The sequence below is a fragment of the Platalea leucorodia genome (genome assembly GCF_965183815.1).
Source record: "Platalea leucorodia genome assembly, chromosome: W".
In the NCBI taxonomy this organism is placed as follows: Eukaryota; Metazoa; Chordata; class Aves; order Pelecaniformes; family Threskiornithidae; genus Platalea; species Platalea leucorodia.
The window spans coordinates 44,918,956-44,940,913 of NC_138859.1; the positions used below are offsets into that span (position 1 = coordinate 44,918,956).

General features: G+C 46.7%; 1 protein-coding gene across 1 annotated transcript in view; it reads left to right on the forward strand.

Annotated features, from left to right (window-relative positions):
- The window catches only part of LOC309601491 (netrin receptor DCC-like), a gene marked incomplete at both ends in the record, with an annotated part of 597,648 nt that overhangs the window by 424,651 nt on the left and 151,039 nt on the right, over window positions 1-21,958 (forward strand). The window contains 2 exons of the mRNA XM_082334517.1: window positions 16,570-16,718; window positions 17,919-18,057. Of these exons, the coding sequence (XP_082190643.1) occupies window positions 16,570-16,718; window positions 17,919-18,057 (288 nt within the window). The remainder of the gene's footprint in view (window positions 1-16,569; window positions 16,719-17,918; window positions 18,058-21,958) is intronic.

The following is a 21,958-nucleotide window of genomic DNA, read 5'->3' on the forward strand; positions in this document are numbered from 1 at the left end:
CGGCGCGGAGTTCCCGGCTCTGTTTAATGCTCAGCGTAGACATTCGGAATCTCTTTCCTATTTAATAACTTCAAGATTTCTCTAAAGTGTCAAGTTGGAGCGTGGAGAAAATATTGCTTTCCATTTTTCTTTGCGCTTTTTACTGTTGACCAAATTATCTTATCATTTCGAAACAACTCTCTCTGGTCCTGAGAGGCAGTCAGCCTCTATGTGGCTGTCTTTTAGAACACGCTGTAACTATTGTACAATAAATTACATGGCTGCACATAAATTGAATTTCCACATTATTTGAAAATATCAGACGTATTATGCAATCTGGCATTGTTAAAGAAGAAAAAGCTGATGAAAAAGGACATCTGAAATTCATGTCTGTCAGTGCCTGTTTCTAAAAGCGCACATATTTGCTCAGTAATCAGTTTAAAAGATCAACAGAACAAGTTCTAGCTTTTTGAAATAATCATCCAGAATATATGGGCTGGATTTATATGAAGGTTTTTTTGTCCCCAGATTAACACACACTCCCTCCATCTTCCTTTTTTTTAGTAAACTACAACCCCTTTTTCTCTGCCTTGATGGTATATAATTTCACTACAGTATTATCAGTCCGGATTTAAATCCCTGCCTGCTTAAGCCATGTCTAATCTTTTCATACCACATGTGGAGACTTTGTGAGTTATTATTTTGGCTCCTCAAGATGCTGTTAAAGCAGCTTGGTAGTAGAGAATAAAGGCAGGCGTCTATTCTCGCAAGGAGGATTGCAATTGTCCATCCAAGCTTTGAAAGCAGTTCCCTGCTGTGGGACCAGCTCACTTCTTTTCACAGGGCCTTATGAATTAAAACCAGTTTCCTAATAAATCTATGTCTCCGTGATGTGCGTATTAGTTGGTGAAAGAGAAGATGAATAGGAAGGCATGTTGGTGTGCCCCAAAGAAACTTGACGGCATCGCTCCAGCCTCATAAAGTCGCCTCTTATCATCTCCCTTCCAGTGAAATCAATTTAGCGTGCGCTGACATCTCAACTTCTACCCGAGCATCTTTAAGGGCTTTATAACGAATAATTAATTACTGTATCCTTCTGAGGTAGGGGAGTATTATTATACCTACTTAAGAGAAGCCCAGCTGTGTCCCCATATGTCTGCCCCTTCCCGCGCCACGCTGCGAGGAGCAAATCTCCGACCCCCCGCGGTTGCCCCCGCGGTGGGGAGCAGCCGGGAGGAGCCGCGCTCCCCACCCCGATGTCCTGAAAATGGAAATTCTGAAACAGAAACGTAGAGATTTGGGGTGGATTTATGCAGCGCGTGGGGCGTTTTGCAGCAGCTAGAGGGGGATCTTACTCGCATAGGAGACTTGGGTAACTTTGGTCACCGAGATCCACACCTGCCTAGGTACTTTTGTAATTATTTTCAGTTCCCATTAGAGGCTGGTGCATCGAACCTCAGAAATCGGCCCCTTTGCTATTTCAGAATTTCTTTTTTTCTGATTATGGTGGGGAAGCATTTCTTACCATTTTTTTTCTTTCTAATCACTGGCTGGCTGCACCTGAATTTTCTTGCTAAGACAACTAGCAGCAAACACTACCGTCAATACTGCATTAAAGCAATTGCACCAGAAGCTATTAAAGCTTTTGGATTTGGTGGTGGCTTTTTTTTTTTTTTTTTGCTACAAGTTTTTCAGTGGAGACAATATTCTTTGAAATTATTCCACGGGAAATGTTAAAAAGACACAGACAAAATTTCAGCTGCAATCTCTTTTAACGTACATTTCTTATACAAGTGTCAAAACCGCATAGAAAATTAAAAGGCCATTAAAATTAATGCAAGGAGATTTCGCATGAAAAAGCAAGGGAAGGCAGGGATGTCTTTAAAGCCCACACAGATGACAATTTTATCAAGCCATAATCAGTTCCATATATGTTGATCTGCGCAAGTTAAGCTTGCAGAATAAACACGTGCTGGAGTAATTGAATTTTCCGAAGGCTTGTATCAGGCCCATCCAGTTTAGATGCCAATACGGAGACGGTGCCAGATCGTCACCTCTCAGGGCTGGCGAGGGTCCCCGAGCAGGGCCAGCCCCTGCCGTTGTCAGATGCTGAGTATTTCAGAGGGCATTAGTGCCTCCCTTGCTCCCTACTCAGCTATTTTGGGTACCAGTTTCAGTCACAGTGATGATAAGGTCACTATAAATGATGCTAAATGACCTCGTGATAGTCAGGGTCTCACTGAAATGAGAGCCCTGGGATGAATTTGGGCAGGCGCTGCAGCTTATCCATTAAACCTCCCACCAAGGTGGGCTTGATCAGCTTTTTGGGAACAGGGAGATGAGAATCACCCTTCTCCAGTGCAAAATGGCCATGGATCTGGGTGCAGAAAAAGCTGAGCTCGTGTTTAAGAAGTTGGGAGGGCTGGAGCCAAGGCTCTGTGGGCTTTGGGCAGATCGTTGAAGCCTCTTGGTTTCTCCATCCCTGGAATATAAGTGAGCAACGCTGGCGAAAGGTTGGACCAGATGATCTTCCGAGGTCCCTTCCAAACTGGGCTATTTATTGAGTCTATGACTTTTCCTCTCTCCTTCCTCATGCCCAGGTACAGGTCTATCCGTGCTGCTTAAACGATATCCTTTGCGGCAGGAATTGCCCTTTCCATCATGTACTGATGGAAGAAAAATGAATAATTTTTAAGAGACCTGCGGCTAGTCCCATCCAACGAGGGAGCCATGGGCTCTGTCGGGAGCCTTCTCTGCTGCCGCCCGTCCCGCATCAGCTGTCACAGTGATGGACTGAGGACGTGGTGCTCCTGCTCTCCATCCATCAGTTTACGACGACATTGCATAGATTATTTTAAAGGGAAAAAAGTCTCGGTCTGAGTCTGCACCCTCACCCTGCCGAATTTTTCATGTACAAAAAGATCCCTGGAATAACGAATGGCTACTTTGGTTTTGGACAGTGTCCATTTTGCAAGGTGCAGGGGTATTTATATATTTTATATATTTATCCATATATGAAAGAGCTGGGGCAGGCAGAAACGTAAGCATCTCCGGTGTAGTGCCTTGGTGGTGAATTTTTCTTATTTTTGATGAAGGGGTGAAGCAGTACTGAAAAATGTGTTCTGTGGAGTCATTAATATCCTCCTCATTTGTGTGTATTCTTCCATAATGGCTCGGTAAAATACACCCTGGGGTAACTTTATGCCATTCTTGCATGGTTCTTTAATTTTATGAGTAATTTATGTGAAGCATTGGCGGGGGGTGGGGGGAGGTTTTCAATTGCTTTAAATTTTAATGACACATATCTTCCTTTCTAAAAGTTGGGCGGACCTAAAGGGAAAGATGGTTGACGTCCATTTTTCTGTCTGTCTTTGATTCCTGCTTTTGGCTTCCCATCTGCTTTTTTTCCCCTGGGCTTTTAGGGTTTTTTTGTCTTTTTCTTGAGAGAGAAGAGTTGCTTCAGTCTCAGCTCTTGGGAGGTGCTTCCCTTTGCAGAAGGTCGCTGCAGGAGCAGGATGAGGCCTCGCTTTAGCCTGGTCATTAGGACACTGGTGTGGTCGCCAGTACGGGTCCAGGTAATGCGTCTGCCCTGGTCCTGGTATCCTTAGTGCTCTCTTGTGCAATGGAAAATACGAATTCAGATCCCCTGGGCACATCTGTGGTAGGAATTTTGTCTTTTGTTTCCTGCGGTTTTGGTTTTACACCAGGTTTAATTTCAAGGAAAGTAGGAATTTATTTTCTTTTGTGGGGAATCTGAACCGTTTTCCCACGGCGAGCGATCTGCCCGCTCCCGTTGCCAGCTCCCGCGCTCCCCGGCCACCTCTGCCGCGTCGGGGCCGGGTCCGTACGTGCCACGGGGGCAATCAGGCCAGCTTTTGCTTTTTAGATACATTTAAACTTCAGTCAGGGCTGGTTAATAGAGGCTGTTAGCATTGATAATTGAGATTAAAGATCACCTCATGCTGTTTTATTCTTCAGACTCTGGCTAGCGTTAGTGCCATGGCCTTTTTTTTTTCTTTTTGATTTCTTTCTCTCTATTTCCCATTGAATTTGTAGTTTCTCTTGTGGAACGAAATGCAGTACTTTAAGCCAGATTCAGTGACTCCATCTGCACTTACCTGCTGAATATGTGGTTCCCTGTGCATGATGGGGAGGCTGATTAAGACTTTTGTAAAGGCCATCTACAACAAGGAGGGATTAAATACGGGAAAAATGAAAATTTATATGGTACTGCTTCCTAGAGAGTTTTGAAAAAAGTTGCAAAGGAGAGGAAAATATTCTGCACATCTTTCTTGAAGCTTAGATTGATTCTCACCTCCCATTTAAGCAGGGAAAAAAGTGACCAGGTGATCGTGTGGTCAGCTCGTCCAGTATTTCTGTAAAACCACCACGATCAGATCCTTAACGATATTTACTCAGTTGAAAAATTTCCATTTTTCTGAGACATCTTCATTTCTGCGGTGCTGCCCCACCGCCGTCTTGCCCCAGCTCTCCCTCTCCTGCGCCGACGTGCCACTGAAGCTGTCAAGGGACTTGATGAGATACTTATTTTAATTCTGACCGATCGATAGCGCGAACTCCAGAGGCTCTGTGGAGTTGACGTTTCCAGCTGGCTTGCGCAACGACACTGAGCAAGGTGTTTCATTCCTGGATATCGTCATCCCTTTGTTTCTAAAATGGGCACAATGGTGAAGGCATGTTGGAATCTCGGTCCTTTGAAGACGTCACGCAAGCCCTTCTTTTCTGTGAGTTAGGAGGGCAGATTCAGCTTCTTAATAGTGGGAGAATTTGTTACCACCTTGGTAGACTAAGAGTTAAAGCGAAAAACAAATGAAACCCAGAAAGTAAAATTGTTCATTTTCAAATTGTCTTGGGTTCAATTTAAAGAACCACAAATTGCTTGCTGTTCGTCATTCATCTTAATTAACTGAAATAATGCAGTCAAAATCTTTTCTTTTGGGGGTTTTCTTCTGTTGATTTTTTTTTTTTTCCTGACCAGCTCTTCTGCCTCCTTTGAAAAGTGTCAGTCTCATTAGAAAGTTGCATTGCTATATGAAATACTGTAATTAAAACTGAATTCAAATGACTTTGCATCCCCTTTATGAGACCTTCTTAAGTCTTGGTGTCCTCAGTTGCACAGAGGAAGAAACCCAGTAGACGAGGACTGCATTTTATATCAGATGTATACACTGAATCCTTGCTACTGCAGTCGTGAGTAGGTATCTCCGTGGCTTCACGCTTAGGGCAGAATTGCTGGAAGATTCAACGCGTGGCACATCAGTGCCGGTCTCAAGCATTATTTTCCTGCTAATTACTGAGGTTGTCGCTATGCCAGAAAGACTTTCTCTTCTGAGACATGTACCCATCTTTTCTTATCTTCTGGAAAAGAAAATTTTATAGAATCATAGGATCGTTAAGGTTGGAAAAGACCCTTAAGATCATCGAGTCCAACCGTTAACCTATCACTGCCAAGCCCACCACTAAACCATGTCCCTAAGCACCACGTCTCCCCGGGTTTTAAATACCCCCAGGGATGGAGACTCAACCCCTGCCCTGGGCAGCCTGGGCCAGGGCCTGACAGCCCTTTTGGTGAAGAAGTTTTTCCTAATACCCAACCCAAACCTGCCCTGGCGCAGCTTGAGGCCGTTCCCTCTCGTCCTGTCACTTAAAACCCCTTTTGCTTGAGTAAGGTTTGAAAATACCCCCGACCCTCATGATTCCTGAGAGGTTTTGAGATGTTCGTTCAGAGGTCTCTCAAAGTCCTAGCATCAGCTACCGCATCCTTGGTGAGAGTAATAACAGGAGCAGTAAAAGCAGTTGTGTTTTATTTCCTCGAATTCCAGAGGCGTTGGCCTGAGTGACATTCTGAGAACGATCCGGTCCTGTTTCCCACTATAAACGCCCTGCTCAGCCATAGCCCTCGCTCTCGGCACGGTCTTGATGCCTCCATTCCATGGCTGCACACAGGGGAAACCTCCTCCTCCTCCCATCTGCTGAGCCTTGGCCAGTCTGATGGACATCCCAGCTGCACATCCCGCTGCGGAGGCCACCTTTTCTCTGCTGAGGGGTCTTACGGATATTTCCCAGGGATTTTAAATAGTGTTACATTAAATTTTTTTTCCTATTGTTTTTAACAGATCTTCTTCTCACAATAGTCTCTGCCCATTTTTCATGAACTTAAGATTTACTTGTGAAAGAATAGCGACAGCATTTTTTTTATTAAAAACATCTCTCTTTGTGCTTCTTCTTTAAAAGTATTTTGTGTTTTTCATCGGACTCTTTAAATATAGGTTGAGGGTAGCAAGCATAGGGTGAGGACTACAGGTTTGGGGTTCACAGCAAATTACGATGATGGAATCTCTTGTGTGTTGAAGCACAGTGAAAACAGTTCTTGATTAATGAATCAATATATTTCATTGTCATCCAGCATGTAAAACTTGTGAAAAGCATACACTAATATCAGTGAAAGTAATTTGAAAATTATTAGGAAAAGAAATATTTCGGTTTGAAAATGTCATTACTGGATGTTTCAGCATTATGGAATTGTTTTGCTTCTTTTTTCTTGCTAAGCAAGAATTGTCACTGTTTTTTCCAAATGTTTTGATGTCTGTGAAGACCATGTTTACCAGAAATAATCTGCTTCAGTGAAAATATTCCAAACGCTCTAAATGAGAAGAGGGATTTTTTCATTTCTGAGGTTTGTCTGCAGCACACCCTCCTGCCTTTTAGTGCTTCGTGGAGGTGGTTGATATGAAGAATTCAGTGCTTGTCACGTAATCATTTCTTTTTATAAATAATAAGCGTCGCTGGCTAGAAGTACGTTGTAATTCTGCTCCAGGTTTGCCGAGAGGCAAAGGCACCATTATGCCAAGTAAAATACTTTGCTTTGACTGACTTGCCGAAAAGGAGCAGAAAATTAAAGCCACTTTTATCTGAAAAAAGAAAAATGCAGAAGAGATGAGCATATCCTAATCAACTATGCAAATCAAGGCATTGCACCATTTGCATGAAATCTCCATATTTATGGAGATGCAAACAGTAATGCAGAGGCACAGTGGCCCTGCCTGGATCCCCCTCAACCAGGAGTGGTGTAGGACGGACAGACCGCCCTTGGCACCCCTCGCCAAGGCAGGATTTCCCCTGTGTGCAGAGAAGATGGCAGCTCAGGGGCATGGGTAAGCACTGGGAGGGAGTTGTGACGGTGATGAAGATGTCACCTTACCAGTAGGAAATACTTTGCAGCAGGAAGCTCTTTTGCACTAAGGTCCGTTTCCTTCTTTCTTACGTCCCTCAAGGGAACATCTTGATGCCGCAGTCATAGAATCATGGAATCATTAAGGTTGGAAAAGACCCTTAAGATCATCGAGTCCAACTGTTAACCCAGCACTGCCAAGTCCACCATGTCCTCGAGCGCCACGTCTACCCGGCTTTTAAATACCTCCAGGGATGGAGACTCAACCACTTCCCCGGGCAGCCTGGGCCAGTGTCTGACAGCCCTTTTTAGTGAAGTTTTTCCTAATACCCAACCCAAACCTGCCCTGGCGCAGCTGGAGGCCGTTCCCTCTCGTCCCATCGCTTGTTCCTGGGGAGCAGAGACCGACCCCCCCGGCTCCAGCCTCCTTTCAGGCAGTTGCAGAGAGCGATGAGGGCTCCCCTCAGCCTCCTCTTCTCCAGGCTGAGCCCCCCCAGCTCCCCCAGCCGCTCCTCCCCAGCCTTGTGCTCCAGCCCCTGCCCCAGCCTCGCTGCCCTGCTCTGGCCACGCTCCAGCCCCTCCATGGCCGCCTTGGGGTGCGGGGCCCAGCGCTGAGCACAGCATTCGAGGGGCGGCCTCACCAGTGCCCAGCGCAGGGGCACCATCCCCCTCCCTGGTCCTGCTGGCCACACCGTTCCTGATACAAGCCAGGGTGCCATTGGCCCTCTTGGCAATGAGCTGGCAATGAAATAAACTTCACCGAGCTCGATCTGGCACTGGGAAGAGACCTGCTCAGTGCTTCCCACTGATTCAACACCACCAAATTTTACTGAATGGTGGTACAAAGCTCTTCTCAAACCTTATGATCAGAAACAAAGCCATCTCTATAGAGAGACAGGTTTTATTTGTAGGACAGCCGTGTCTAGAGACCTAAATTACGATTGAGGCCATTTATGCTGTGATTTCTACCAATTTAACGGAGGGACTAGACCTGAGACAGAAGACAGACTCTTGAACGTCTGCAGTTGAGCAACGGATGCACTCCAGCCTACTGTTCCTGGGAAGTGCCGAATCATTGAAACAATTCAGGTAGGTTCATTGACCCCTTCTATATCAGTTGTCTCTGTGGGATATTTGAGCCCATCACTTTGTCACAGAGGTGTTGGATTAACCATCCCGCTCGGCTCTCATCAGGGACCTGCCTTACGGGGGGTTAGGAGGGTACGAGGTGCTCAGCCGTACCCGCTCTGGTCCTCTGCAGGAGCAGTAGCGCAGCACCATGAGAGGGAGAAGGTCGAAGAGAAGATGTCCTGTAAAACAGGCTGCTGCCGAGCATTTCTAAAATAGCTTTGGATGTAGGAATTGAAATTCTGTCTCAGTTCCGTTTGACATGCATTTATCTTTGTTTTATCTGGACCTTTCTTCCTACCCTAGAAATCTTGCAATATAAATAGGAAAGATAAAGAATGGGTAGGAGATATATTATTATGCCATTTTATGGGAAGGAAATTGAAGCATAAAAGCATTAAATTATTTATCCAAGCTCCCTCTGGAAGTGTGAGCCAGAGCCAGGATTGCCGTAACCTATCTTTCTGTGCAGTTTCTCAAAATAAAAGGTTGAATTTCTGTCCCTGTTGAAGTCAATAGGAGTTGCTTTTTAGTTCTGCGGATGCTATCATTTCACGTAAGTGCATAGCAGGGCCTCCAGCCGTTGCAAATGCTCTTCCATTCAGAAAGGTTTTCCTTCCATTTTTCAGACCTCAAACAAATGCAGGGCGTGTTTGGACACCCAGAAGCAGATGGATTTTGTAACAAAAGCATGTTTTCGATAAGAATTTATCTTGCTGACTGCAAACTGTTTCTTCCTTGATGACGTTATTTTAGCATTGGTGTTTGCACCCCATGTTTGCTTTCAAATAGCTTATTGACATTAGCGAAATCTTAATAAATTTTGATTCACCGAGAGATTTTTCTCCCCGGTGCAAACAGTTACAATAGACTACTTCTTCCTCCATCCACAGTCTTGGGGCTTTCCTGCCACAAATACAGCCCATCAGTATCTTGTAATAATAATAATAGGAGGAAACCATTTAAAATATTGCTCTCTTTCTGAGCTTAGTAGCAGGGCTAACAGGTTGGTTACAGCGGTTCAATTCCTAGAACTGCACGCTGCTACGTGATATGCAGTGATATATGCTGAAATGTTTGAAAGTCGGGCAAAATAAGCACGGGAGTGGAAATGCTGGGTACTGACGATGCTTTTTAAAGTTTCTTTATTATAATTTCTTTATTATGAGCCTGTATAGGTGTTGAGCTGCTTCTGCTGCCACTCTTTTACTCATTTCTGGCCAAGGACTTATTTGGCAAGAATAGACTAGACTATTTCAGTTGGAAGGGACCTACAGCAATCATCTGGTCCAGCTGCTAGTCCCTGACCACTTCAGGGCTGACTGAAAGTTAAAGCATGTTGTGAAGGGCATTGTGCAAATGCCTCTTAAACACTGCCAGGCTTGGGGCATCGACCACCTGTCTAGGACGCCCGTTTCAGGGTTTGACCGCCCTCTCGGTAAAGAAATCATAGAATCATGGAATCGTCAAGGTTGGAAAAGACCCTTAAGATCATTGAGTCCAGCCATCAACCTATCACTGCCAAGTCCATCTATACCATGTCTTCAAGCACCGTATCTATCTGTTCTTTAAATACCTCCAGGGATGGAGACTCAACCACTTCCCTGGGCAGCCTGTTCCAATGCCTGACCACCCTTTCGGTGAAGAAGTTTTTCCTGATATCCAACCCAAACCTGCCCTGGCGCAGCTTGAGGCCGTTCCCTCTCGTCCCATCACTTGTTCCTGGGGAGAAGAGACCGACCCCCCCGGCTCCAGCCTCCTTTCAGGCCGTTGTAGAGAGCAAAAAGGTCTCCCCTCAGCCTCCTCTTCTCCAGACTAAACAACCCCAGCTCCCTCAGCCGTTCCTCATAAGACTTGTGCTCTAGACCCTTCACCAACTTCGTTGCCCTGCTCTGGCCACGCTCCAGCCCCTCCATGGCCGCCTTGGGGCGCGGGGCCCAGCGCTGAGCACAGCATTCGAGGGGCGGCCTCACCAGTGCCCAGCGCAGGGGCACCATCCCCTCCCTGCTCCTGCTGGCCACACCGTTCCTGATACAAGCCAGGATGCCACTGGCCCTCTTGGCCACCTGGGCACCCTGCTGGCTCATGTCCAGCGGCTGTCGACCAGCACCCCCAGGCCCTTTCCCGCCGGGCAGCTCCCAGCCGCTCCTCCCCACGCCTGCAGCGGTGCCTGGGGTTGCTGTGCCCCCAGGGCAGGACCCGGCCCTGAGCCTTGCTGACCCTCACCCCGTGGCCTGGGCCCATCGACCCGGCCTGGCCAGGGCCCTCTGCAGGGCCTCCTGCCCTCCAGCAGATCGACACTTCCACCCAGCTTGGTGTCATCTGCAAACTGACTGAGGGTGCCCTCCATCCCCTCATCCAGATCATCGATGAAGATGTTGAACAGGACTGGCCCCAGTACTAAGCCCTGGGGAACACCACTCCCTAATGCTTCCTAATGTCCAGTCTAAACCTCTCCGGCACAGCTTTGAGCCATTAGGACACCCATGTGTCCTATCACTGGATACCAGGATAAGAAGCTAACCCCACGCTCCCTCCTGCCTCTTGGTCCAGACTTTCTAGAATTTGTGTTGTAGCATTGTGCCCCACTGGCACATTCGGGGCCTCTGGCGACGCGCAGGTCCCCTGAGCTCCCCGTCCTCCCCCGGAGCCCCTGCCCCTCCGCAGCAGGAGGGTGGAGGAGGACGCGTTTCCAAACCTCCTCTTGTAAAGGCAGCTCCAAGGAGGCACTTTCCCTTCGCTGCAGCGTTCGGAGCTGAGCCGCCTCCATCGCATTGCTTGGTGGCACCATCCCTGGTCCCGTGTTCCTTAGCAAATCGAAGAATATTAGGTTCACGCATCCATCTGTGGTGCGCAGCTGGGCACCACGTGAAGAGTTAAAGGGCAAACTAATGAAAAGCAGAAGACTCTGTGGAAATATAAATGACAGCTACTTCTAAGAGCTGACTCCAACGCCGGCTCTTGCGGATAGCACCGGAGGCGGCCGGGGCAGTCCTGCCAAACAACTGTCATGTCTTCAGAGCGTGTCCAGCGCGGTGAAGCAGGTTTCACTGTGTTAATAATTATACTGCCTGCAGGCTCTCTGAAGTTGCATCTTTTTGTGCAGCATGGAACCAGATTTTAATGAAATATCGTTAAAGCTGTTAACTACAGAGAAAGAAGGGGGGGGAAAAATCAAAGGCACAATCAAAGCATGCACTCTATTATCAATAACTGCAAGTGGCTTCATAAATGTTTTATGTTTGAAATGTTTTCAGTGCAGATCAGCACAGAACCAGCTGTTTAAACAAAAAGTGAAATGTAATAACAAGAACATTTTAATCATTGCATCTCATTATAGCGAAGAATGAATCACTAGGAAAAATGTTTTAAAAAAGCAGCTTTCGTGATGGAGACGGCTAGCCTGACACAGAGCTGGAGACCAAGGAAGCCTAACGCAGAATTAACAGGCTTATTCCTTTAAAAAAACTGAGTTGGGATAAGTGGTTTTGTTTTCCTTATAAAAGCATGGTGGTGGAACGGTCTCTCTCCTGGGAAGGTTTAATGCAAAGGTTTAATGCTCTCTTCTACCTGAAAGGATTCAGAGCATGAATGCCTTGAATGGTGCACTTGGTGCAGGAGCATCATGGCCATTAGGCGGGAGGTTGGCCTGGACTATAGGCAGCAAAAGTCAAGACCCCTGGGACCAGAAGAAGAGAGAAAACAAGTAGGACCATGATCCTTTCACCTCAGATTTGGGCATTCAACTTCAAGGTGGTCTTTAGGACTCTGCTTTCTTGTCCAACGGCTGCCGTGCATAATTCTGCATCGATACCTCTTAGAGCCCGAGGCTGGAGCCCATCAATAGCTCTGAAAGAAGGTCAGTGTCTTGTGATAGAGCTTAAGGCACCGGTCTTGGGGTAACTAACTCTTTACGTGCCGGACCTGTGCTCGTGGAGTTCAGGTGCTCCTCTCCCGGGTCTCCAGTGGGGCTTCGGTATGAGCTGGGTTCCCACCGGCTCGGGCAGGGTGGCCCAGGGTGCAGAAGGCAGAGCTTCAGAAACTTATAAAAACGTCAGGTTTGGGAGAGCTATTTAGCATGTTCAGGCAGTTGCCAAGCAATTTTTGACGTAGTTGCCTACATTCCTATTTTAGGCACTTGTATCTTTCTTGTATCTTATTAACCATTATTATCAAAAGTTTAAGTGAACAATAGCAAAGAGGAAATCTCTGTGCGAGAGCAGTGAAGGCTCATGAGAGTAGAAATTGTGTTCCTGTGGGTTTCGAGGAGCAGCTGGCTACACGGACGTCTGGTTTTATGCAAGTGAAAATGGATGGGGTCAATAGCAGAGTCTCTCAATAAAGAAATTATAGGACCAAGAGGAGAGGGCCTCAAGCTGCGCCAGGGCAGGTTTAGGTTGGATATTAGGAAAAATTTCTTCACCGAAAGGGTTGTCAGGCCCTGGACCAGGCTGCCCAGGGCAGTCCCCATCCCTGGAGGTATTTAGAAGACAGGTGGATGTGGTGCTTAGGGACATGGTTTAGTGGTGGGCTTGGCAGTGCTGGGTTAACGGTTGGACTCGATGATCTCAAAGGTCTTTTCCAACCTAAACGATTCCATGATTCTATAAATGCTTTCAATGGCATGCAGAGATGCCAGCCCTTTCTGCTCCTACAATGAATCAAACTTTGCAGGGTTACTCGAGGTTTAAAAGCCCTCATACCCTACAAGTGGCCAAGTCTTCCCAGCAGCTATTGCCCACTTCAAGCTGTGAAGCCCTCCTGATAAGCTCCTCTGGGTCTGCTGACCCCAAAGTCAAGCTGCATTGACTCAACTTGTACTCTGGAGGTATGAATTGAAAGGTTGGACCAGATGATCCTTGAGGTCCCTTCCAACCTGGTATTCTATGATTCTATGAATCTGAGCGGTGTTTCTCTTGCCAGAGGCTCCCAGCTTGCCCTGTGGTGCATCAGCAGCCAGGACAGGACACATGTGCAGCGCTCCTGCTCTGTAAGATGGAGGGAGGGAATGAGTTATGGACGTTCTCTGGAGGCACTTCACCTATTGCCAACTGCACATGACCTCTTTGGGTTTATATGGACTGCTGGCAGGAGGTTAGCTCCAAAAAGAGTCCATAGTCTGTAAGATTTGAGAACTGCTGGAAGATTAAACGCAACACATACCATTTACGTAGAGGACAGCCCTCTTTGCCGGGGCCAGCTCAGATGAGAAACCCAACAGTACTGCTCTGCAATGAATATGGTAGGAACACCGGTACTTCTGCAAGAATATACACCTAAAATCAAGGTGTATGTCAGGTGCCTATGGTAGACGTCATCTTTCAGCCCCAGGAACATTGGCTTTTGGGGCAGTGTGAGGCGAATTCTTAGAGCACAGCGTGGATTCACCCCAGTAATACAAGATTAGCCACACCGACAGCTAACATTAGCAATAACAGAAAGGCAGTTAATGCATATTTCTAAAATCAGCATTGGGAAAAACAAAAAAGCAAAAAGTAAAGCATTCGACCATTTCTGGCTTTGGGCCTGATTGCCTTTACGGCTACTGAATAGGAGTAATTCCACCAAATAACCCCAAAACTGGCAGTTGCGAGAGCAGCGTCAAACTCTTTGCAAGCAGTTGTTGTAGCTTGTATTTATGAAACAGTCTGAGGCGCTGAACCGATCTTTTATGAGAGCGGAAGGGCGTTCTCAGAGGAACGGCGGTTTTGGGAATATAGCGAAGCATTATGTGGAGCCCATGGTAAAAGAAAACGCATCAGTCAGCTGCCTGCCCTCTTTCGTTTATCCTTTTTTTCTTAGAGAAAGGATGCTGTTCGTTGTAAAAGACCGCCTTTAGAAGAAACATGATTTAATGTCTTGTTTTAATGGAATGTAAAGCAGTTCTAGGGCCTCTCTGCTGTTTAGAAAAAAAGAATTTAGGAAAAGATTTGAAACTTAATGCCAATTTTCACCAGCTTATTATTTGACAGAAGGGATCAGGAGAGATTATTAAACGCTTAGCGTGTGCTGAAAATACTGAGACCTTAAGCACATTAGTGTGGCTGTCAGAAATATTGCAATAGAATGAAAAGGAAAGCTGGGCGAAGGAAATAAAAATATTTTAAGTATATCTACGTCGCATCTAAACCTGGAATTACTTGTGATCAAAGGCTATCTGTGTTTTGTTGATGACGGTTCTGGGCGCTTTCTCCGATGGCCGGCTCTGCCATCCCTGTTTGACGGATCCGGGGAGCGCGGGGTCGGGCTGCTCGGCTGTCGCTGCTCGCCGCACGCTTACAGATTTAAAGAGAGCTGTTAGCGTGAAACTGCCTCGTAATGGGGATGGAACTTTGCGGAAAGCCTCTTCTAGGGCTGTAATTCTGTTATCTGCCGGTCGCACAATAGCTTGTGAGTTTGTTTTATGCCACAGCACACTCCCTATTGAAAGTAAAAAGGTACTATTTGGTGCGGAAGATTTTCTGAAATAACCTCCTGCTTGACCTTTACGTTTTTGCCACAATTCTAATTCTTTTTTTTTTTTTTTTTTTTTTTTCCCTGCCAATTTTGCTGGAGTTCGAGATGAAGGCACAGATAAGCTCGAGAGTGCCTCGTCTCCAAACATCAGTTGTCGCCGGGGTTAGGTCCAGCAGAGACCTGCCGGGAGTGATTTTCTGGTACTGCTGGTAGCTCTAGGAGTTTATTAAAAGCTTTTTTTTTTGTTTTAATAAGCGATTTAAGCTGCCATCCAAAAGTGTGATGGAGTTGATGTGTGATAATTTTGCATTCAGAGTGAAACCGGAGCATTTGAAGGTAGTCTGTATAACAAAAGGTGACCCAGAATGGTTTCCTTACCAATGATAAGGGATTGTTTTGTGTCGCCATTCGAAGAGGACTTGTGTGCTTCTTCACCCACCAGCGGGATCTGGCGTCAAGGCAATCTAAATTTTGCATTTCAAATGATCTCTACTTAAGGCTAAAACCTTAAGGCAAACCTCTGTATTTTCAGAGCTGATCGAACCAGATACTAGCTGCAAGGATGGGATATTTTAACGCTTTTATTGTCGTTATTTGGTTTATAAGATGAGCTTGTAATGAGCCCTGTAATTTCTCTAAATGCTGGGCACTTTGCAAACACAGGAATATTATTTAAGAGCAGAACTGGGACTACGCGTTAATATTGGAGCTTATACTACCGAGGCCTAAATTTTAAGGGCAAATTAGGGTTTGCAGATGATGAGAGGTCTCCGGTCCAGCCCGTGCTCAAAGCGGATCAGCTCCGAGATCAGCCCAGGGCTTTATGTGAAGAGCTGTGTGATGTCTTCTGACCAAATCCATCGCCTTGCTCCGTGCTACCAGGTTCCTGTGACTTTGCAGGAGCAGTTTCATGCCACTGCTAAACGGGGGAACACCAGCCTAAAGGCCAGCCTTTGTGGGCTCCCTCGTTCGTTAGAGCGTGCCGAGGACCGCCCTTCGTGCTTCATCTCAGCCGTCGTCTGTGGTCCCTCAGGCAGCTAAAATAGAGCAAGTAACATGTAAAGGAGATTAAACAAATAGCATAAACAGGTACATGTGCCCGATATGTGCAGATGGTGTAAGTAGAAGCTAGGAGAGGAATGTTGAAGGCTAATTGCTTGCTAAAAGAAACCAGAGTCTGCTGTGGCGCACCAAATCAATTTATAATTTAATAGCAGCAAGCTGGTACATACAGAGCTGGGACAGAAACCCGCACGACGAAGCGGTGCCTCACATGAAAGCAACTCTAAGCTCGCAGTTAGTGTGTTTATGAGATGACTTTGGTTGTGTGGGGCTGTGCGTTGGTGTTTGCCGGCGGGTTTTTCTAATGGCTCCTCTAATGGCAGGCCTTAGCTTGAACTGGCCTTGGATGATCAGATTTGCGTGTCTCTGGTTTCCTGCTACCGCAAGGTAAATGCATCTCTTGCGTGCGTTAGGTATTTGTGCAAATTATTTCCCAGAAATTCAATTTGAAGATGAAGTCCATCCTCTGAGCCAGAGGCACAGAGATGTAGCCTAGATGGAACAACCCTTTTTGGTATTTCATGTATTCACGCTGCTAAATCTGCAACAGCCCTTCCGCAGTGTATTTTCCATGGGTTTATCATCCCTTTTGTTATTTTGTTTGGAGTTTCTGAGGCGTACGGTGCTGAAGAAGTGCTGTTATCGGCATCCCCCGGAGATGCGCCCTGGTCGTGCCGCATGTTGGGGGCCAGGCTGCAGTGGTGGGCGATGCTGGAACGGGGCTTTCACGCTGTCCTTTCCTATCTGTGCAGTGCAAGTTCCCGGGCCGGTGGAAAACCTGCGGGCTGTGTCTACCTCACCTACCTCGATTCTCGTCTCCTGGGATCCCCCTGCCTATGCAAATGGCCCCGTTCAAGGCTACAGGCTCTTCTGTACGGAGACGGCGACTGGAAGAGAGCAGGTGAGTGGTCCCTGTGGAAAGGAGATACTCGGTGTAGGCATCTGCGGGTCTTTAGAGCACTGTAACGGCTCAAAGCGAGAGGTTTTACAGATTAATCCTCCAGGTTAGGTAAATGTTGCACAGACCGGTGATAAAAGAGCAAATCAAGCGAAAGAAATGTTCACCAGTATAAAATGGGTTCAGGAGGTCGAAGAGGCAGCCTATTATATATTAACCATTCCTCAGCTTTACGCTGAAATTTCAGACTAACGCCAAAGAGCATTCAAAGACCTTTTAGACTCCCCCTTTACATTGTGCAAAACCATCAACACATTAATGGCAGTTTCTACGTGCGATCTTTGCAGAATATATATTTTTAGTTGCTTCTTGTAACTCCTTTCAAGTAGGAGGGTAAAATAGTACGAATCCAGGCTAGAAATGATGCATTTTCTCTCCAGACTGACAGATGCTCATAGTAAAAATTGGTGTCGATGCTGTGCAGTTAATTGCACTCATAACTCTGCCGTGAGCACGTGCTTTCGAGTGGCAAACGAGCAACCGTGCTTTCTGCAGGCTGCAAACTGCTCAGATGCTTCCCGCTGGCCGCTTAATAACCGATATTTGATAGGAATGCAGCCGTAGCGATGGAGATGAGCTCTGTGGGTAGAGTATGGCCTGAATAGGTTTTTAGTAGAGACTAGTGCAGGGAAGAAAGTGGAGATATCTTTTTTTTTCCTGACTTGGTAGCACATGATAATCACAGGCATCAGCAGTCTTGTGGCAGGTGCTTCAGTAGCCTTATGGGAACTTCTATACCGTCCCCGTTTTTTCTGTGCTTTCTTTATTTTACTTCCTTTTTTTCTCCAAAATTCCCCTTTGCCTCTTTGTCTTTATTTTCTTCTTTTCCTATCACCTACCTGTGGAGTGGCAGCAACTGGTTTAACCAAAAAAAAAAAACCAACCCCTTTTCTCCTGCGCCCTGAGTAACTAAACACAACTCCGAGGCGCTGAAATCCCCTCCATCCTGAAGCTGCGGGCGAGCGCCAAGAAGCGAGCTGTACCAAGCCACTCTGTTACAAATTGCCTTTTATATCAACTTAAATAAGGATTTAGCTCTACTTCTCAAAGAGCGAAAAGCTCGCCTCTAATCCGGTCGTCCCTCGGCATGGCCGTGGCGCTGGCTGTCACGTTTCCCCTTGGTTTATCGTCTCTGTGTGCTAGAACGTGGAGGTGGACGGGCTCTCCTACCGGCTGGAGGGGCTGAAGAAGTTCACCGAGTACACCCTGCGCTTCCTCGCCTACAACCGCTACGGCCCCGGCGTCTCCACCGAGGATGTGACGGTCACCACGCTTTCGGATGGTGAGTGGGGATGGAGGGGTCCCGGGGTGGGCAGGTTGCGTCTTGTCGGTTGCAATCATCAGGCTTTTTCTTCTGCCACCGGATTTTGGAAGAGGTAGCAATGAAGCGAGGAGGTTATTGAACGTGCAGGACAGAAATCGGGTTGAGTACCTGCCTGCAGCGGTACCCTCTGAGCTGGTGTTCATCTCCAAGGATAATTGGTTCATTATTCCTATGTCTAGCGATAAGGATAGTCTACTTCTCTCTATTTTCTCTTGAAGTTAGGCACAGGTGTATCCTTTCAGCTTTTCAACAGACACGATTTTATTACAGCTGCATTTGGAGAGCCAACTGCTTGGGTTTGCCTTGTGCTTTAAACACGGGGGTAGCAAATGTGCCAGGGCTTCAGTCTCTGCTCATCGCAGCATCCTTCCCCGAGGTCGTGCCGTGCTCCTGTGGCTCGCAGGTTCCGAGAGAGAAACAGGATTTTATTTTGTATTCGGAAGCGCTTAGTTGTGTCTGATACCACAAAACTTAGGCACGCCTGACTCCTCTTGAAGTCACCGAGCCTGATCCCCACACCTGGCTAAAACAGAAATAACTTCCTTGGAGTCATTGTGCTACAAAAGTGTAAAAACCATAAAAATGAAGGAAAAATTCTTGCAGTGGGGTTGGGGAGAGTTCATAAAGCAGAAGCCAGACCAGAGACAGGCTCCAAAGGCCTCGGGGATGTGCCAGCTCCTGACTGAGCCCGACAGCCAGAGGGGCTTTTTCCATACCAATGTTTTATTAAAAGATGGCATAAGAGGTGTCAACTAAGCTTTTAGAGTCAGATTTATAAACAGTTAATTTTCCTTCTGATAAAAATTTGGACAAATTCTTTTTCGCTCATGCTAATAAAGCAAGGTATGGGAGTTGGGGTGCCCCGGCCTGGGTTTGGATCGCTAATTTAAGGTCATTTTCTTGGGAAAAAATGTTTGACTTTTACATGAGAGTATAGTATCAGGGAGTAGGCAAGAAATATGTTGCCGTGGGCTTCAGCTGGGTATGCTAAACTTGCTGGGCTTTTCTCCCCTCAGAAGCGTAGCAGATAAGTGGCATGCACCTCAGTCGCGTAAAAATTTCACTGTTCTTCCTTTCCATGCTGTAGATTGATGCTAGAGAAAAAAAAAAATTGAATGGAGAACCAGGGTGACTGAGATTTATCCTTTTATATGTACAAATATTTACCTAATTTTATGACAAAGTTGATAACTCTCCCTTGCTATTCTACCCAAACCAGCTGAAAATTTGTATGAGGTGAAGAACAGGAATTTTCTGTCTGTCTGATAACCCAGTTGCTTCTGAATGCTACACCTGATCAATTAAAATATCGATTTCTGGGCAGCATTAGTAGAAGCTGTGTAGATCCTGGAGCAAATCAGGAGAGGGGGTATCGTGCACTGGAGATGCTCTCGTATTTGTTTTAGTGGATCTGCAGCACGGGGTGCTTCTGCAGGTGTCCCTGGGTCACACGGGGGTTGGTGACATCCCCTACGGAAGCGATGCTCCTGTCTCGCGTCCGCCCGCTCCCGGCGGAGTCGCTGCCCCCCTGAATTACCCTGTGCTCTGCAGGTCCCCCCCAGATCTCCTTGACCTCTGGAGGAGCAGCGGTGGAGAAAGCGTGGTCTGAAAGGGGGGGCTTCAGCCGAGCGGGGAGGCCGTGGGAGTCGGGAGGAGCAGTGCTTTCATTTTAAAAAGGCTGAGCCAGTCTGCCTTAAGTTTAATTCAGAAATAAATAGGCGCCTCGATGAAGGGCACTGGAGGAGAGCTGTTGGGAGCCTCCAAAACAGACCCCTCGAAGAGCGACGTGGAGGGCACCGGGGGTGCGGGGAACCCCAAGAGAGGGAGCTGATGAACTCCAGCATGTTTTAATCTGCTTTATTCCATGCTGCATCTTAGGTGGGATTCATCCGCGAGACCCCCGGCTCGGTTGGCACTGTGATTTTACGTTTGACACCTCTGCAATATTTTTTCAAGTGCTACTTATGCCTACCCAGTAAATTCAGTTTTCCCTTGTAATACAGGCTGGATCTTAGCAGAATAAATTACTTCACACTTATAATTATAAAAACAAAAGGAAAACAAGTGAAAATGAATATTTTGCATAATGTATGCAGATTTAATTCACACTGTGAAGTGTAGAACTGCGGCCCTGTACTCCACTTTGGTTTTAAATGTCACCGTAAGTGAGGAAGGGAAAGATTGTTATTCATGAGTCTGAAGATTAGCCTCTGCAAGTGTTTCAGATGCTTCACCTGTCTGCGAACAAAAATCATTGCTAACGAGAAGGTTTGCATGAGACTATTCCAGAAAACAGGAGTGTGCTTAGGTGCCCTTGTTTCGGGAATCTGGAAAAAGATGGTATTTATTTTTTGTCTTTATTTAAGCAAAAGGCTGCTCTGCAAAGAAGTCAGTTGGCTGCAGCCTTCCCAGCCTTCCTCTGTGTTTTTGGAGCAAGCGTAAAAGAAGAAAATATCCCTTTAGGATGTCTTTTCATCCTCCTTACTCGGGTCTGGGAAACCACTTCGGTTACTTGCACGAAGAAGAGCAGCCAAAGGGCCGCCGCGAGAGCCTGGTTTGGCCGAGCCTGGGTGAAGGTGGTGTGGGTCCTACCTGTGCCGCCGCTCGGGAGGAAAGGAAGGAACGGAGAAAGCAAGTCTGCAGCACAAAAACTGTCTGCAATTTCTTCTTTTATGGTACCACGCAGAGACCTTTCCCAGGGTTAAGGTCCTTTCTGCTAGAAGGACGCACAATAAAACAGCAAGAAATAACTCCTGCACGGGCAAGCTAACAGCCTACGGAGGGGAGAGACAAAGATATTTAATCCGTCCTGGTTTATAGGTGTGAGATAAAGGAAGGAGAAAGCCTGTAGTTGCCCGTCTACACATCTGGGTTTTGGGCAGGCTTTGTTCCGGCGTCCCCTGCCACCACCCTCCCCACGGAGGAGAGCAGCTCCTCCACCTGCCCCGCTATATTTTTGGATTGCAACCCATCCTCCAACTTCAGTTGAGATTTGGCAGCTTCATCCATCCGGGACCACCGCTGGCCACCTTTCCCGGCCCCTGCCCGGTGCTTTTGCCACCGGACAAAACCATAATGAGGAGCACCTTGCTTGTCACAACCAGCTCCCTTCGGTCTTTGCTTCATGTCATCTTCACATCTCGGTTCATGCAGTCTCTGGCAGTTTATTTTCGCATCGGTAGCCAAACCCAGAGGGCAGCCCCCGGGCAAGGAGCCGGGATGCTCTCAAAGGGCAGCAACTCCCGTGCTGCTTTTCTGAAAGCTGGTTTGAAACAGAAGTAAATGTCAAAAATGGGCAAAAAGTCCTGGAGACTGGTCTGTCTTTCCTTTCCTCTTGTAAAAATGACAGGATCATTTTTAAGTCTGCCTTCCTCTTGAGAGTGTGCGTGCTTGAGCCGGTTATTTTTTCCGTGCTGATCCTTTGCTGTATAGCGTACGATACGGTACGTAGTTGCACAAAAAAAAAAAAAAGCCTGTACTATTAGTTCCTGCAGGTCTGTAGGCAGAAATTTTCCATGAAGCTCTGGGGTGTAATCTATGGGCTGAGAAATGCACCCCATTCAAAGGGATTTAGCGTGGCATCTCCAGCTGCAGGAGCTACAGACCCCAGACAATGTTCGCCAGATCAAGGAACATACTGTATCTTTAATGCTTAATTTTCAGTTTAAAATACAGCTCAGATAATATTTGGCCAAGCTGCGTGCCATTTCAGAACTGCTTTGAGCTATCACGCTCATGAATTTATCAAAATGCATTTAATCCCAGCAATTGGCAGACAGTCTTATTTCATGCTTCCTGAGTACTTGATTTAAATATAATTTATATCCATAATTATAATATGAATGCTTTTTTTTTTTGT